The 15,142-nt window shown below is 37.8% G+C and overlaps 2 protein-coding genes across 2 annotated transcripts in view; one reads left to right on the top strand and one right to left on the bottom strand.

Moving 5' to 3' along the window:
- The window catches only part of LOC124269101 (twitchin-like), a 164,493-nt gene that overhangs the window by 60,634 nt on the left and 88,717 nt on the right, over positions 1-15,142 (bottom strand). The window contains 13 exon segments of the mRNA XM_046704118.1: positions 1,759-1,880; positions 2,403-2,553; positions 2,700-2,851; positions 3,059-3,217; positions 3,470-3,610; positions 3,766-3,876; positions 3,879-3,959; positions 4,191-4,283; positions 4,770-4,897; positions 5,168-5,309; positions 5,693-5,837; positions 8,443-8,564; positions 9,181-9,319. Of these exon segments, the coding sequence (XP_046560074.1) occupies positions 1,759-1,880; positions 2,403-2,553; positions 2,700-2,851; positions 3,059-3,217; positions 3,470-3,610; positions 3,766-3,876; positions 3,879-3,959; positions 4,191-4,283; positions 4,770-4,897; positions 5,168-5,309; positions 5,693-5,837; positions 8,443-8,564; positions 9,181-9,319 (1,686 nt within the window).
- Positions 10,477-14,386, top strand: LOC124269082. Its single transcript, XM_046704094.1, has 2 exons — positions 10,477-10,669; positions 11,093-14,386. Exons 1-2 carry the CDS (start codon positions 10,601-10,603, stop codon positions 13,304-13,306), a joined length of 2,283 nt encoding a protein of 760 aa, XP_046560050.1. The 5' UTR covers positions 10,477-10,600; the 3' UTR covers positions 13,307-14,386.

The following is a 15,142-nucleotide window of genomic DNA, read 5'->3' as shown; positions in this document are numbered from 1 at the left end:
GTTACTTCTGAACAGAACACAGTAACACAATGTTACCTCTGAACAGAAGACAGTAACACAATGTTACCTCTGAACAGAAGACAGTAACACAATGTTACCTCTGGACAGAACACAGTAACACAAAGTTACCACTGAACGGAACACAGTAACACAATGTTACTTCTGAACAGAACACAGTAACACAATGTTACTTCTGAACAGAACACAGTAACACAAAGTTACTTCTGAACAGAACACAGTAACTCAAAGTTACTTCTGAACAGAACACAGTAACACAAAGTTACCTCTGAACAGAAGACAGTAATACAATGTTACCTCTGGACAGAACATGTTTAAAACAACATATCCTCATACAAAGAGGTTTTAGACAGATTACATTCGGACACGTTATGGACAACACAAATAGACAACACGTATAGACAGGCTTTAGACATTCTAGACATGTAGACAGGTTTAGACAGATTATAGATGTATTTCTAAGCTAGGCTATATCATGTTTATATGTAACACGTTACAGCCACACTTACCGGTTCATCCTGTTGGGCAAAAAGGCACAGATAGATGAGATATCCAGCATGAAATCAGGACATTTTCAACACAACGTGATGGAACATTCAGCATGAAAAGATGGGATTTGAAGCAATGATTAAAAGACAGGTAAAATAGTTTCTGTGATCTGTGGTCACAAACACACTGTGCGCTCACAAATACTCACTGTGTGCTCACAAGTACACTCTGTGTGGTCACGAATACACCCAGTGGTCACGAATACACCCAGTGGTCACGAATACACCCAGTGGTCACAAGTACACCCAGTGCCCACCCCACAGGAAACATATATGGGTTGATCACTGAACAATACCATATAAGCAACAGGAAAATTTAAATGCTCAAGGTTCTTTCAACAGTTCAAAGTTTTACAAAAATAAAAAATATATTCCCATTCCTGTTTATGAAAATTTACAACTTTTCAAAAAAGTGAAGCAGAATTACCTTAATGGTTCCAAAAGCGAGGTTGCCAAATCTCAAAATAGTAATGGTTTCTTAAAACATGAATTTTACATTATTTTTCAATTAAAAAAGTGAATTGAGCAGATTTCCAAATGGTAAGCGTCTATGGTATTAATCACATAACCTTTCTCCCCCAATATTCTAACATGCTGTGATATAATGTCAAATTTTTGAAAACAGCATTCAGACACTTCTGTCAACATGAAAGGAGGGAAACATATATAGCACATGTATGAGACACGGAAACACAAGTTTCCAACACAAAACAGAATATATAGGCCATACAGGCTTATATCGTGGAACACGTTTACAGAACAAAATATTTAGATAGGAAAACAGTAGGCAACACACGTCCACTGCAGTTGCAGAAAGGGCATCAAGCGTGTTGTCAGAAACATTCAACCATCACAAGCCGATATGCCGTCTGGATTACAAATACTTTTGTATAACTGCTTGAATAAATATATTCATATTTGTTTTGATGTGGATTCTTGTTTATTTATTTTCTATATTTCTTTATCGCTTGAATAAATCAATAAATCACATAAATCAATGTTGTTAAATCTTGATTCTTCATTGTATGAGTTGGGACATTAAATATAAAATATTGTAAAAATATTGCCAGGAAATAATTTTGTTAGTGGACAATAATGTTGAAACAAACGTGACAAAAGGTTGTTTCATCCAGAAGGTCATATCGTATTGTCATGGTTCTGCAGAAAGATTCTAATGTCAGCAGAAACGTACCAGTCCCTTGACAGTCCATGTTGCCTTGGGTGCTGGTTCGCCAATATAGGTGACAGGGATAGAGAAGGGCTGCCCGGCCTTAATCTGAATCTTCTTGGTGACATCCTGGTGGTTGATACGGGCTTAACTGCAAGGAAACGCAAAACAGTATAGAGACAAGCATTTGTTGATTGTGGTTATTGTGTATCTTTATGTGGCATTTGAGTTTCTTTTAATGCCTTGAAGTGATTTTAAATTTTAAATTTTCAAAGAATGTGACTGTTTTTCTGAGTCAAGGTAAAACATGCAGTATGTACTTAACTACAATTTGTTCATCAATTATACATATTAAATCAGTATAACCTCAATATTCTGAAAACCCAGGTATTTTGTGAACTGTAAATATAAGGTGTGAACTGTAAAGGATATAAGGTGTGAACTGTAAAGGATATAAGGTGTGAACTGTAAAGGATATAAGGTGTGAACTGTAAAGGATATAAGGTGTGAACTGTAAAGGATATAAGGTGTGAAAATGTAAAGGATATAAGGTGTGAACTGTAAAGGATATAAGGTGTGAAAATGTAAAGGATATAAGGTGTGAGCTGTAAAGGATATAAGATGTGAAAATGTAAAGGATATAAGAGCTACAACAGCAACAGCAGTACCTCTCCTTGACTTGAGGACCACAGGTCCGGAGCACTCACTGCCCTCCGATAGTCCGGCCTTGTTCTTAGCCTTGACTCGGAACTCGTATTCTTTGCCTTCCTTAAGGCCATCGACAGTTGCGGTGTCAGCTGAACCGGGAACGTCAGTACCCTGTGGCAATAGAGGACAACATGACAGGACAGTTGCATTTTAGTGCATTTCAATTTGGATCAGAACTGAAGTGATTTCTGAGAGTTCCTGACGTGACTCTTCTTCGACTTCATGAACTAGCTTTGCTTCATCCCTGTTGGACTTACCTTCTTCCATTCCTCTGTTCCCTTCTCTCTGTATTCAACTGCGTAACTCTGGATGGGGGCGCCACCATCTTTCTTGGGTGGGTCGAACTTGATTTCGGCATAGTCCTTGTCGTAATCAATGATTTCTGGAGTTCCTGGTGGATCGGAAGGATCTGGAAGAGATAGATGCAGATGTTGATACAGTGTGAATAAATATGTCGACAGCATCGCTCTTGCAACACCATGAATGAGATTTGTGCATTTGGATGTTGGTATTAAACATGATGATAAACTGGATCACCTGCAGAGATAGTGAGTATATCTTAGATTACTCCATCTGTTCAGCAGGAAAATGACATTGAAAACAATCAAGGACATACCCCATGGATCCTTGGCAAGGATTTCTCCGTCTGATGGTAAATATTCACTGACGCCTTCCGAGTTGACAGCGGCCACACGGAACTGATACTTGTGACCTGGTGTCAGGTCACTGACATCAACTTCAAGGTCATCTGTCTCACAGACTGGCTCCCATTTGCCTGAAGTCAATAAGACATACGATAACCGACAGGAAGTATAATTAAGAAAATCTGCCAAATAAATTCATGACTATAGACAACCATTACTTTTGTGTTGGTTCAAGATGGTGAAATAAGATGATGATACTCTTGCATGAAATACATTTTGCTATCAAGGAAAATGGAATTGCTAATGTACGCTAAGTACATATGTGACCTCTGTTCTTGTATGTAAAGTAAGAGCAACACCAAACACAAAAGCAAATATTTTACCAGTAGCAGAGTCCATCTTCTCAACCAAGTAGTGAGTGATAGGAGCGCCACCATCATCTTTTGGTTTGTCCCACAACAGGGCACAGCGATCGGCATAGATGTCTGTCACATCCAGGGGTCCTTTGGGTTTGCCAGGCTTGTCTGAAGAATGCAAGACACATTTAGTATGAAAAATTCATGGGTCAGTTAGGTTAATGGACTTTAAGTCACTTCCATCAACTTTAAGAAACAGTTTTAGTAATGTGTCTCATGAGTTGACAGTTTGGGGATGACGTCAATAAATAGAATATATTTACCCATAACAGTTATCTTGACTGGGATCTTGTCGGAACCAGCCTCGTTGGTCAAGGACAGCTCATATGTTCCGGTATCAGTTCTCTGGGCATCTGGGATGATCAGTTTGGTGTGGCCTTAGATGTCTCAATGTCAAGGTCAGCTTCACTAAGAGGCTGGCCATCCTTTGCCCATTGTGCTCTTGGAAGAGGGGCGCCTGGGAAATAGTTGAATTTTAGTTAGAAAGTTATGTTTTTAGGAGCTCCACTGAAAGACAATAATGGTCAATTATTTCAGAATTTGGAACAATCTGGAGTATAACTCTATCAAGAGAAGTGTGGCACCCCTGTGAAGATCCAGGAGTTCCAAAACTGATGGTGGCCGTAAGCAGCACCTAGCTGACTTTCCTGACAATAACCAATGTTACAGTACTCTCATCACTACTCACCAACGAAAGGAATGTCAAGTTCAATCCTTTCTCCTTTCTTCACAAAGATCTCCTTGGGAATAGCACTAGGGTCAATCTTGGGAGGCTTGGGCTCTGTAAGACACAAATACATGGATCATAGTCCCACGTGGATGTCAAATTTACACTATGACTATCACCAGCCTAGCTGTCACCATGTACAATGACTTAAATTATGTTTGTATGTGACCAATATTCAAGCTGAATGGAACACTGACTGAGTGACAGACTGAGTGGGTAAATGACTTTTATTCGGCTAGAGTAAATACAATGCGTCTCGTGATGTTTTTCCCTTCTCACCTTATTTTTCATTAGGGCCAACTAAACCAGTGAATGAATTTCGTTTAAGGCGACTTTTAGCAATATTCCAGCAAGATCGTGGCGGGGGACACCAGAAATGGGCTTCACAAATTGTATCCATCTGGGCAATCGAACCCTGGTCCTTGGCATGACGAGCGAACGCTTTGACCACTAGACTACCCCATTGCCCCTGAATGAGACATGTGTTTCCTGCCCACATGATTCCTTTGCATTCGTTATTTCAGTCATTCTGCTACTCACGTTCTTGAACGGTGACCTGAGACTTGGTTGGTCGTTCACCAATCTGAAGCTTGTATTCAGCTTCATCTGTTGGCTTGGCTCCCTTGATGGTCAGCTTGAAGGATTCTCCCTTCTGTGTGATGTCGATCCTGACGAGTGAGAAAATACATCAGTAACCCTGCTTTGTTACTTAGAGAATGTCACTTATTTTCAATTTCAAAATTCTTTCTCAAAGCTTCAAAATTAGGTTTATTGGTATTTTACATTCTTTATTGACCATATTTGGGCACAAATATAAAACTGTTAACATCTATTTAAAATTCAAATTTAGAAATCAATTCTCTCTCTTCTATGACCCTACGTTCCATTAACTGAAGGGAGATAACTCTGAAAAGAGGGCAGACAACTCTGATACTGACCTAACATCATCTCCAATAGGTTGTCCATTCTTGAACCACTTGACAGGGTGTTTGTGAGGGTTGGCTGCCTTGCATTCCAGGACCAGGTTCTCGCCCTCCTTCACGGTCTTGTTCTCCAACTTCTTCATGAAGCGGACATCAGCTAAGAATACAGACTTAAGGTTAACATTGTATTGACCAGAAACATCAATCCTACCCTGGCCTGCTAGCTCCAAAGGGAAGAAAGCATTGAGACAGAGGTAAAATTTTACCACATACAGATGATCATAAATGATCTTGCAGGAAAGGGGAAGTACTATATGCAATGAGTTGCAATGACATTTTGACAAAAACAAACAAACAAAGAAAAAAAGACAAAAAGGAAGAGGACAGAATTTTCTCTAAAGTATGATTCTTGCCCAGGATGGTGCTGTGAAGCTCTCTCATCAAACCTGAACAATAAAATCTAGTCGTCAATGATGTGAGCACTGAACAACATTGCGCATTGTACAATTATCCTTTACAGCACTTAAAACAATCACTTACGAGACACAAACAGATCAGCTGATGTGGACTGGTTGAGCATATGACAGCTGTATTTGGCATCGTCCTTGATACTGCAGTTCTTCACAACCAGACGGCGCTTCAAGCCATCCTTCTCAAACAGGAATTTACCACCTGCTTTAAGTTCCTGAAGGTCAAATTAAAAAAGTCAATGTCAGCTCTAAGTTAAAGGTATGTAAAACACCTACCTTCAATTTTTCAGCATCATTGATTGGTTAATTTACAGTAGAGAACTGAAACGTGCAGTGTACTGTTAGATTAAGTAAATCTTTATTAATGATTGTGTTAATGTCATTAAAACTGAACATATGAAACTGAAACATAATTTTAAAGTTAAGAATTATATAGAAACTGACATGCAGTAAGAATTAAACTGTACTTGGGAAATTAGACCTACATAATATACACAGGCTTACAAGTGCCAATTTATGATCTTGTGGCAACATTAGGGCCACAAAGAGCATAATTTTTGTCTTTTTCAAATTGTAAATTTGTTTTTCAAAATATGAATTTCAAAAGGGAGAGAACTCCTTTTCTAGGATTTCACATGTGTATTTTAGTTCATAAATATTAAGTTTTCTTTCGGCAAACTTTAATGTATCAACACACATTTATTGAACCACCATGAATGATACTAGGAAAGGGAGGTAATCCTCATACATAGGGGAGAGTTACAAATAGTGCATACCACTAATGGTGATAGGAAAAGGAAAGGAAAATGAAGGACTAAAGGAACTGATACTATAGTGAAGTCATAGTGGAATCTCAGTAAACTGATTACCTGTATTTAAAGCTTCAGAAAAAAATTGACATATCTAAAACAAATAATGTCATGGTTACCCAAGACGATTTAGTTTTCTTGGGTATTATATGGTCTCTGGGTATAGTATCTGAGATTTCACCATGACTATGACATCAACATTACTGTATAATAAAAAAAGGGTACAAGTTGTAATAATGGAGATGAGAATATGACATGGCTGGCTAAAGGGTTTGATAATCAGAAATATGGTCCATGGAAAAGAATTAGCAACAATTATCAACATGAAATTGTTTCAATGATAATATCATACTTAAACTGTTGAGATGAAATAAAGATTTAATGTGCACACATTATATCTTATATTATTCAAAGGCTGCTTCTGCGGTGTGTTCAGGATGCTTGTGCTCGTTGGTATCGGTAACTCATGAATATATATAAACATATCACTAACCCATGGTGTAAAATATCTTGATTTCTTTGGGAATATTTTCCTGTTTTTATCAAATTTACTTCTCTGGCACTTTAGAATAATCGATAGATACTTAGATAATACTTTTCGATCTCTGTGAGCTTCAGATAGCCAGCCCGGAGAGCGGAAGGTCGCGGGTTCGATCCCCGACTGCGTCATACCAAAAGACGTTAAAATATGGTACTTGTTGGTCCTTGCCTGGCGCTTGGCATTAATGGGTACAACAAGGACTGGTTGGCTCGGAGTCAGTATAATGTGTCTAAGGGGGTATTCATGCTTCACAGCGGCATGGTATCTCAGTGGGCTAGCACTATAAAACCAGCTTAAGTCTGGGCTAGTACAAGCAGCCGCACATACACATACACACGCATGCATGTCGTCATATGAGCGAAATATTCTCAAGCACGACGTAAAACCCAATTTCACCTCACCTCACCTCAGATAGCCAGCCCTAGTATGTGGTATAGGGTGCTATATACAAGATGTAACAAAGTATTGTATAGATATTATGAGATGATATTATGGGGTGCTACAGGGTGCTATGTACAAAATGTAACAATGTATGATATAGGGAGTATGAGATAATGTTATGGGGTGCTAGTAGGTGGGAAAGACTATACTATTCAGTTGAAACAATTTAGCTAAGTTACTACAGGTATACCTCCTCGGTGTTAAGCTTGATGGTAACAATTTCACCAGTCTCTGTCTGTTAGGCGTTAAGTCAACAATACAAAATTAGTACAACAACAAACACAACAATATAAAACAATAAGTACAACAATCACTACATTATAACTCAGTTCAAATGAAAAATCCAAATTTAACATAAATAATGCAGACAATTATGTGTTACGTTACAATATGTGTTAATATTTTAATACAAGTGAACAGGATTTAGTACTTTGAATTTTACATGGTGTGTTATTTGTTAGATATTACTTCAGGGTTCAGTACCAGGGCCTAGATTTTCAAAGCTCTCTTAGCGCTAAGATAGTCATAAGTTAATGTTAATGTATGGCACTTACGACTATCTTAGCGCTAAGAAAGCTTCGAAAATCTAGGCCCAGGAGTCTGGTGTATGTCAGCAGGATGTGACATTAAATAATCATGAAATATCACAGATAGGTTTCAATAATATCGATGACAGGTTATAATTGCATGTAGAAAATTATTAAAGGTGCAAGGTGAGATTTAAATTTCCGTATTATTTTAAAATATTTAAAATCCCATTTACAATTCAGAGCAGGATAGAGTTGGACCTCCAGTAACCAACCTGTTGACAATGGCTATATTGCTGTTAAAACATGGAGCATATTCATTTGTGAAGTGAATGAAATATTGCTGTGTTGAGGTTTAGCATTTACACTGGAGCACATGAGGGAGTTAGGGTCCATGGGCTCAGAAAAGATCTTACGAAAACAATAAAACTGACCTTGCACCTCAAAGAAACCTATTGAAGTAATTAAAGATGTCCTTGCGAGAAAGGGGGATAACTCTTACCTTCTCATCCTTGAACCAGCTGACTTCAGCCTCTGGGTCGCTGACATCGCATGTGAAGATGGCCTTTTCACGTTCAACAGCCTCTACATCCTCCAGCTTCTTCATGAACTCCCACTCAGGTTCTGATACGATGATCATATTAATATTTACATATTTCAGATATTTACATATTGAACATACATTCCTAATCTACTGACTCCAAAAATACAAATTGGAATGAAAAACATTAATACAAAATATTGGGGTTTTATTCCTATCAGAAAAATGTCAAATATTAGAACTCATTCACTCTTACTATCAATAAAAACTAAATATCAAAACTTTTCTTTAAAACTTTAAAACAGAAATTTCTTCTACCTATTTCTAATTAAGAGGACAATATTTCATATTTTAAATTGTAATTTTATTTGTTTTGAACCACTACCTGAAGTTTGGGACAAAAATTGGTAAATCAAAATACAAATAAGTCTATCGGAAAGACATTTCATTATTGACTTTCAGTCACTTTTCAAATTATAATTTTATTTACTTTGAATCACTAACCTGAATTATGCGTCAAAAATTAGTAAATACAAAAATCAAATAAGTCTATCCAAAAGCAAAATCATAATTGTCTTTTAGTCTGATCTGGTCTAAGTCAATTCATGTGTTCCTGAGTCTTGGCCCCATAATAAAAAAATGGATGTTTTTTTAAGAGAGTGGAAACAATTGAGGATGCCTTTCTCAATGAGAGTTTACCTTCCACATAGAGATCGCAGCTAGTGATAGCGTCTCCACAACGGCAAGTGTACTCTCCCTCCAAGTCGGACTGAGCATCTGGGAACTTGAGAATACATCTGTTTTCTCGCCTCTGGATCTCGTAGATACCAGGGGTGTACTGAAAAACAAACATGTTACATATTAAATACAGGATGACATATGGTTGTGGGAACTTGTAGTTTTACTTGAGATGAATTACTTAAACACAACATATGAAAGACAATGATTATGGGTTTTGATGTTGATTTTTTGTGAATTATGAAGATTAACTTATAGATAGAACATAAACTTGGTTTCAACATATACACAGTAATTTTCATAATGTATTCAAATGTATTCCTAATTTTGTAAAATATTTTTTTAGCAATTTCTTTGATTCTTTGTTTTTCTAGTTAAATAATTGAATTTTTAAATATAATTTCAGAACATTTTCAGTTAAAACTTCAGATTGATAAAGGATCATAAGTGCAATAATCTCACCATTTTCTACCTGTATAGCTACATCAGGCCATTTTCAATCATATTTATTAGCAAAGATATATTTATCAGTGGATCAAAAATAATCAATAATAATCATTGACTGAATGACTGACTCAGAAAATCAGTACAATGAATAGTTTCATAAACTTTCATTTAAAAAACACTAATAATAATCAACATGTAACATATATCGTCAAAATTTGAAAATGAATCATCAATATTATTTTAACAAATATGAATAATAAATAATTTATTATTGATATAAATGCAATATTTGATATAAATAGTTAGTATTGCAACCTTTATCGATGGCTGCCTATATTTTTAATGTGACTTTCTCTATGAATGATCAGTGTATCTTACAGCTTAAACATACTACACACTATAGGCTTATACAAGATAATAGCTATATTTCTCTCACACTGACGAGCCAATGGAGATATATTCACGTTGTGTTGCAGTAATGCTTGTACATTAATATACAAGATCATATGACCTTTTCATTGCAACGCCAACAAAGCAAATACTTGTGAGCCTACGTCAGTGTCAATTCTCCCCAAGTCAATAGGCCATTGAAACGTGTGCTTGCTTTCCGTTATTGGTATTGAAATCAAGATAAAGTGATCGGTGCAGTGAAGCGTCACACTGGTGAAATGACAGCTAGGTGACTGTGAGGAGCTGGTATATGTTTGTGTCTACCCAGTTTAAGTGCGGCCAGGCCCTACCTCACTGTTTGTATTAGCAACACAGGCAAACATGGCCGACAGCTAGTCACTTTCTTGTCATACGACAATTTCTCAAATCATTTCATTGAGAAAGTGAGTGTCAGTTGTGAGGATATGGAATAATCTCAAAAGATTTCATTTTATGGATTTAGAAAGAAAGACATTGAGCTGAAATCAGCTGTGATTGAACAAGAATGTACGGAATATATCATGACAATCCACTGGAGCTCCGAGACCCACGGGGAAGGAGGGTGAAAGAGAGGGTAAGTCACTTTGAAAGTTTGATTTGGTTTAAAACAAAATTCATATTTTTCTCAGAAAGTTAAGACTCATTATTTGGGTTGTATTTAATTCTGTACTGGGTTGTGTACAATAATATTCTGTGGTCTGCATACAAAATTACTCATACTTTGTAATGTATAAGATAAATTGTTAACACTTGGGTCCTATACGAAACTGCATATCAGTGATTTTTTTTTATTTACACTTTAATCTGTAGACCATATCAAGTGTTTCAATCTTTGTTTAATTTCCAACAAAAGAATAACTGACAGGTAAAAAATGCTTAAAAATTAAAAAGTGAAACTGAGTTAATTGTATTGCAAAGAAACCCTTCTCATTTTCTGTTTCTTCAATTAGTCAATTATTTAGACATCTTGTGTTAACAATGAATCTACTTGTTACAGAAGAGGAGAGAGAGACAAAGGAAACTGGAAGCAATACAAAGAGATGATGACAGTGATGACGGGCTGTACCACAGTTCATTGTTGGACGGCCTTGACCTTGATGGTGTACTGGGTCAGCAGTTGGTCATGTGGTCATACAAAGACCCAGATACCCTCAACCTGTACACACCGGTCATCAGTGATGACCTGTCAACAATTCTACGACTGACCAAGGAGACTCTTCAGTACGACCAAAGGATCCATAAGTTGATGATGCTGAAACCCGGAACCAACCATCCCATGGACATCTCCCAGTTCTACAAGGTGGAATCTGGGGCAGCCATCTTGATTATGCCAAAAGAGTTGGTGAAGGTCAATATTGAAATCAAACAGCTGAACATGAAATTTGAGATGGAGGTCGAATTATTTATGACAGTTCTTCAGTTGAAGTTTCGACTCCAACAGGAAAGGGGCTTAGCCATGGAGAGACTTGATTTATTGTTCAAGGATCAGCCATTAGAAAACAGGCAATACCTTTTCAACTATAGGATAGGAAAGAGTTCAACTATCTTTGTCATGGTGCATATACTGTATGATATGTTAGTCCATGTTGAGACTTTCTGGGGCAGCACATACCATTTGTATCTGGACCCGTGTATGACTGGAATGAATGTTATTTGGACAGTGTTACGACGAACAGTGACCAAGAACACACCGGACATCATGGCCCTATTTGACCTGTATCTACCCAAACACACTCTAGTATTATACCACAAGCGGAAGGTAGTCAACTGGAGCACTTGCCTCGGATACTACCGAGTAGATGACAATGATACGCTGAAACTATCAACCATTGGCCTGTACCACAAACTGAGTGTTCAGAAAATGCCAATTACTGATGATGCAGGCAAAGTTCACACAGTCAAAGTGTCCCAGTTTGACCGATGGTCTACAGTTGCTCTAAAACTGCATGGAATCATTGGAGTATCCGTGAATCTGATCCGCATCTTCAGAGGCGGCAAAGAGGTGGACTTTTCTGAAACACTTAAGAAACAAACATACAGGACACCTGCTATCACTATGGATTTAAGTCTGTCAAATGCTGACCCGGACGTTTTGTATGGAGTCTCATTGAAATTCAAACTGGGTGATGATGTGACCGAGATCCTAAAAGTTTCATCCAAGAGATCTGTACGATCAGTGAAAGCCATCTTGGAACAACTCGGTGTCCCGAATGCTTCTGTGTATGATATGTACTTGGGTGACTATAAACTTTCAAACAGAGAAAGAATAGTCACAGCTGTGGAGGATCTCAGGACTCACGTCAACCTCAAACTGACTCAGTATCCAGTGTTCATCCATACAACCCAGAATGTCATCTACAAGATGCATGCGTATGCTCAGGAAACAGTGGCAGCCTTTAAGAAACGAGTAGAGATGAAGTCAGGGCTGTCTCTCTCAAACTACAAACTAACATTAGCTGGTGAGGAGTTTGATGAGGGAGATGAGCTGGCTGTGTTCGATACCAGGATAGGAATCAAATCCTCTCTGTTCCTCAGGCCGAGGCTGTACTGTGATGTCTTCTTCATCCTGTACGACAACTACCTTCTTAAGGTAAAGGTACCTCCCAAGCCGAAAGCTAGAGACATTAAGCAGCTTCTGTGGAAAGAGATGGCTCTTCCTTCAGGAGCCCTAGCTTCTGTGGGTACATTCCTCCAATGGTACTACACTGGTCGAAGCAGTCCCACATTTGCTCATGGAGGAAGAAGAGCTGGAGCTCCTAGAGGGTACCATTTTGTTGATCCTTCTGCAGCCTTGCAACCGCGACAGGTTGAGGATTATGAAGATCTGCAGGATGACATAAGACAGATGCACAGGAGGAAGGAAGATTTTGAACAGACTTATCCATACAAGCCAGAGAAAGCAGAGTCGGATCCTGTCATGAAGATGTTCAATGAGAAGGAAAGGTTATTTGACAGACTTAAGGGAAGATCTTTCTCCTATCCTGCCAAGCTCTTTCCATCTTATGAATCAGTCAAACAGAAGAATAAACATGCCAGGAAGCATAAAGGTCATGGGTCAGCAGATGACTATGAGAGGAAGAGGTTGAAGAGAAGAGCTCATGGGCAGCCAAGATGGTTCAACAGCTTTGACAAGAGGAGAAACAAAAAGTTGATGGCTCCTCGCAGTCAGGAAGAAATCTACCACTTAAGGAAACTAATGGTCAATGCTTGAACCAATCTTGGAGAAAAACACCATCACATCTCTCACATAATCTTGAAGAGTCTCCTGAAACATTGTGCCTTGATTCTGTTTGAATCAAAATCAGGGATGGAATCAAAATCAGATGGAAACATAATCAGACAAATTGAAGGATCATAAACGTCAACTATTGATCCTAAAGAGGTAATGACAATATCAGATGTGTGGAAAACATTGTCCATAAACTGTGCACTGCCAGGAATCATTTCACAACATCCAAGTCAAGCCATGAAGAAAAACTAAAGTGACTGTATCTGTATTTGTGCATGTGGGGAACAGGCAGTGGATCTTGATCTTACCTCCTTTCCTAATTCAGTTGGCATAATTAAGTTAAAACATTCACCATTCACAAAATGACTCTTGTGTGATGGCTACAATGCATTAACACCATTGTATAATCCTGTAGGATATCACTGGGATATTGCAAACAGTGGTGCAGAAAACAGCTTGTTTCTCTCACTCATTCACCCAATAGTTAATCTGGGAATATCAAATTGTGCAAGGTTTGCAGAAATGATGGAACAACACATCTTTGTGACATGTGCAAGATGTGAACTGGGTTAATATGTGAATGAATCCTACTTGCCCAAGGAAGTGTTCTGGATTACAAACAACATATTGTTGAGGTCTTCAATGGAAAGGCTATTGTCAGTCAAAATATACTACTAGAATGAAAACAATCTTAATGAACCATCCAAATTCCACAACAAATATATAAGACAAAAATGTTGTAGTACTTGACGAAACCAATATCCGTTTTTTTAACACTGAGTTCAGAATTGATAAAACGATAAAAGCATTTTGAATTTGAATTTTGTGTCAAATCCTTTAATTGCTGTATTTCAAGAAATATAAAAGATAAAATATTATTGAATGCTTGATTCCAATAACCTTTCCAAACAGATGACCAGTGACAGATTCTGTGTTGTGTTGAAACAACTGCAAGTCTTTGATGGTGAACAGAAAAATGAGTAAGAAACGTGAATGAAAAACATGTTCATGTGTATAAAATTGTGAACAGTGTGAGGTTAGACATCTAGATATTCACATTGTACTTACCTTTATCTGAATAGTAAATATGTAAATATCATGTTAATAAATGTAAATAAATAGGCAAATTAGTCATGGTTGTATATGTACATAATAAAATGATTAATGTATTAAAACTATGACATGATCAGGTGTAAATCAAAGAGGATATATTATGTATACAATTCATTATTAAACATATTTGTAAGTTCATCGTCTTTAACTGTTTTGAAATTTCAGGGGAGGTGTAGCGGTTAAAGTGTTAGCCTGTCATGACAAAGACACAGGTTTAATTCCAAAATGGATGTTATGTGTGAAGCCCATTCTTGGTATCCCAACTGTGTAGATATTGCTCATGATGTTTATCACTGAATTGTCTAGTCCAGGTTCAAACCTCTGTAAAATAGCTGGAATATTGCTGAGTGTGGCGTAAAACTAGACTCACTCACTAATATGAATTCAGAGACTGCTTCCTTGGTGTAGTGGTTAGAGCGTCCGCCCAGAGAGTGGAAGGTCGCGGGTTCGATCCTCGACCACGTCATACCAAAAGACGTTAAAATATGGTACTTGTTGGTCCCTGCCTGGCGCTCGGCATTAATGGGTACAACAAGGACTGGTCGGCTCGGAGTCAGTATAATGTGTCTGAGTGGGGTATTCATGCTTCACTGCGGCATGGTATCTCAGTGGGCTGGCACTATAAAACCAGCTTCAGTCTGCGCTAGTACAAACAGCCGCACATACACATACACGCGCATGCACGTCGTCATATGAGCGAAATAT

Source organism: Haliotis rubra, unplaced genomic scaffold (genome assembly GCF_003918875.1).
Source record: "Haliotis rubra isolate DU_JTF1 unplaced genomic scaffold, ASM391887v1 Scf142, whole genome shotgun sequence".
Taxonomy (NCBI): Eukaryota; Metazoa; Mollusca; class Gastropoda; order Lepetellida; family Haliotidae; genus Haliotis; species Haliotis rubra.
This window is presented reverse-complemented; position numbering and strand designations above follow the sequence as displayed.

Bases quoted from the DNA above. Each gene is read 5' to 3' on its own strand.
- LOC124269082 (XM_046704094.1), top strand. From the start codon at position 10,601: ATGTACGGAATATATCATGACAATCCACTGGAGCTCCGAGACCCACGG. The intron at 10,670-11,092 runs GTAAGTCACTTT...TACTTGTTACAG, and splicing joins GAAGGAGGGTGAAAGAGAGG to AAGAGGAGAGAGAGACAAAG.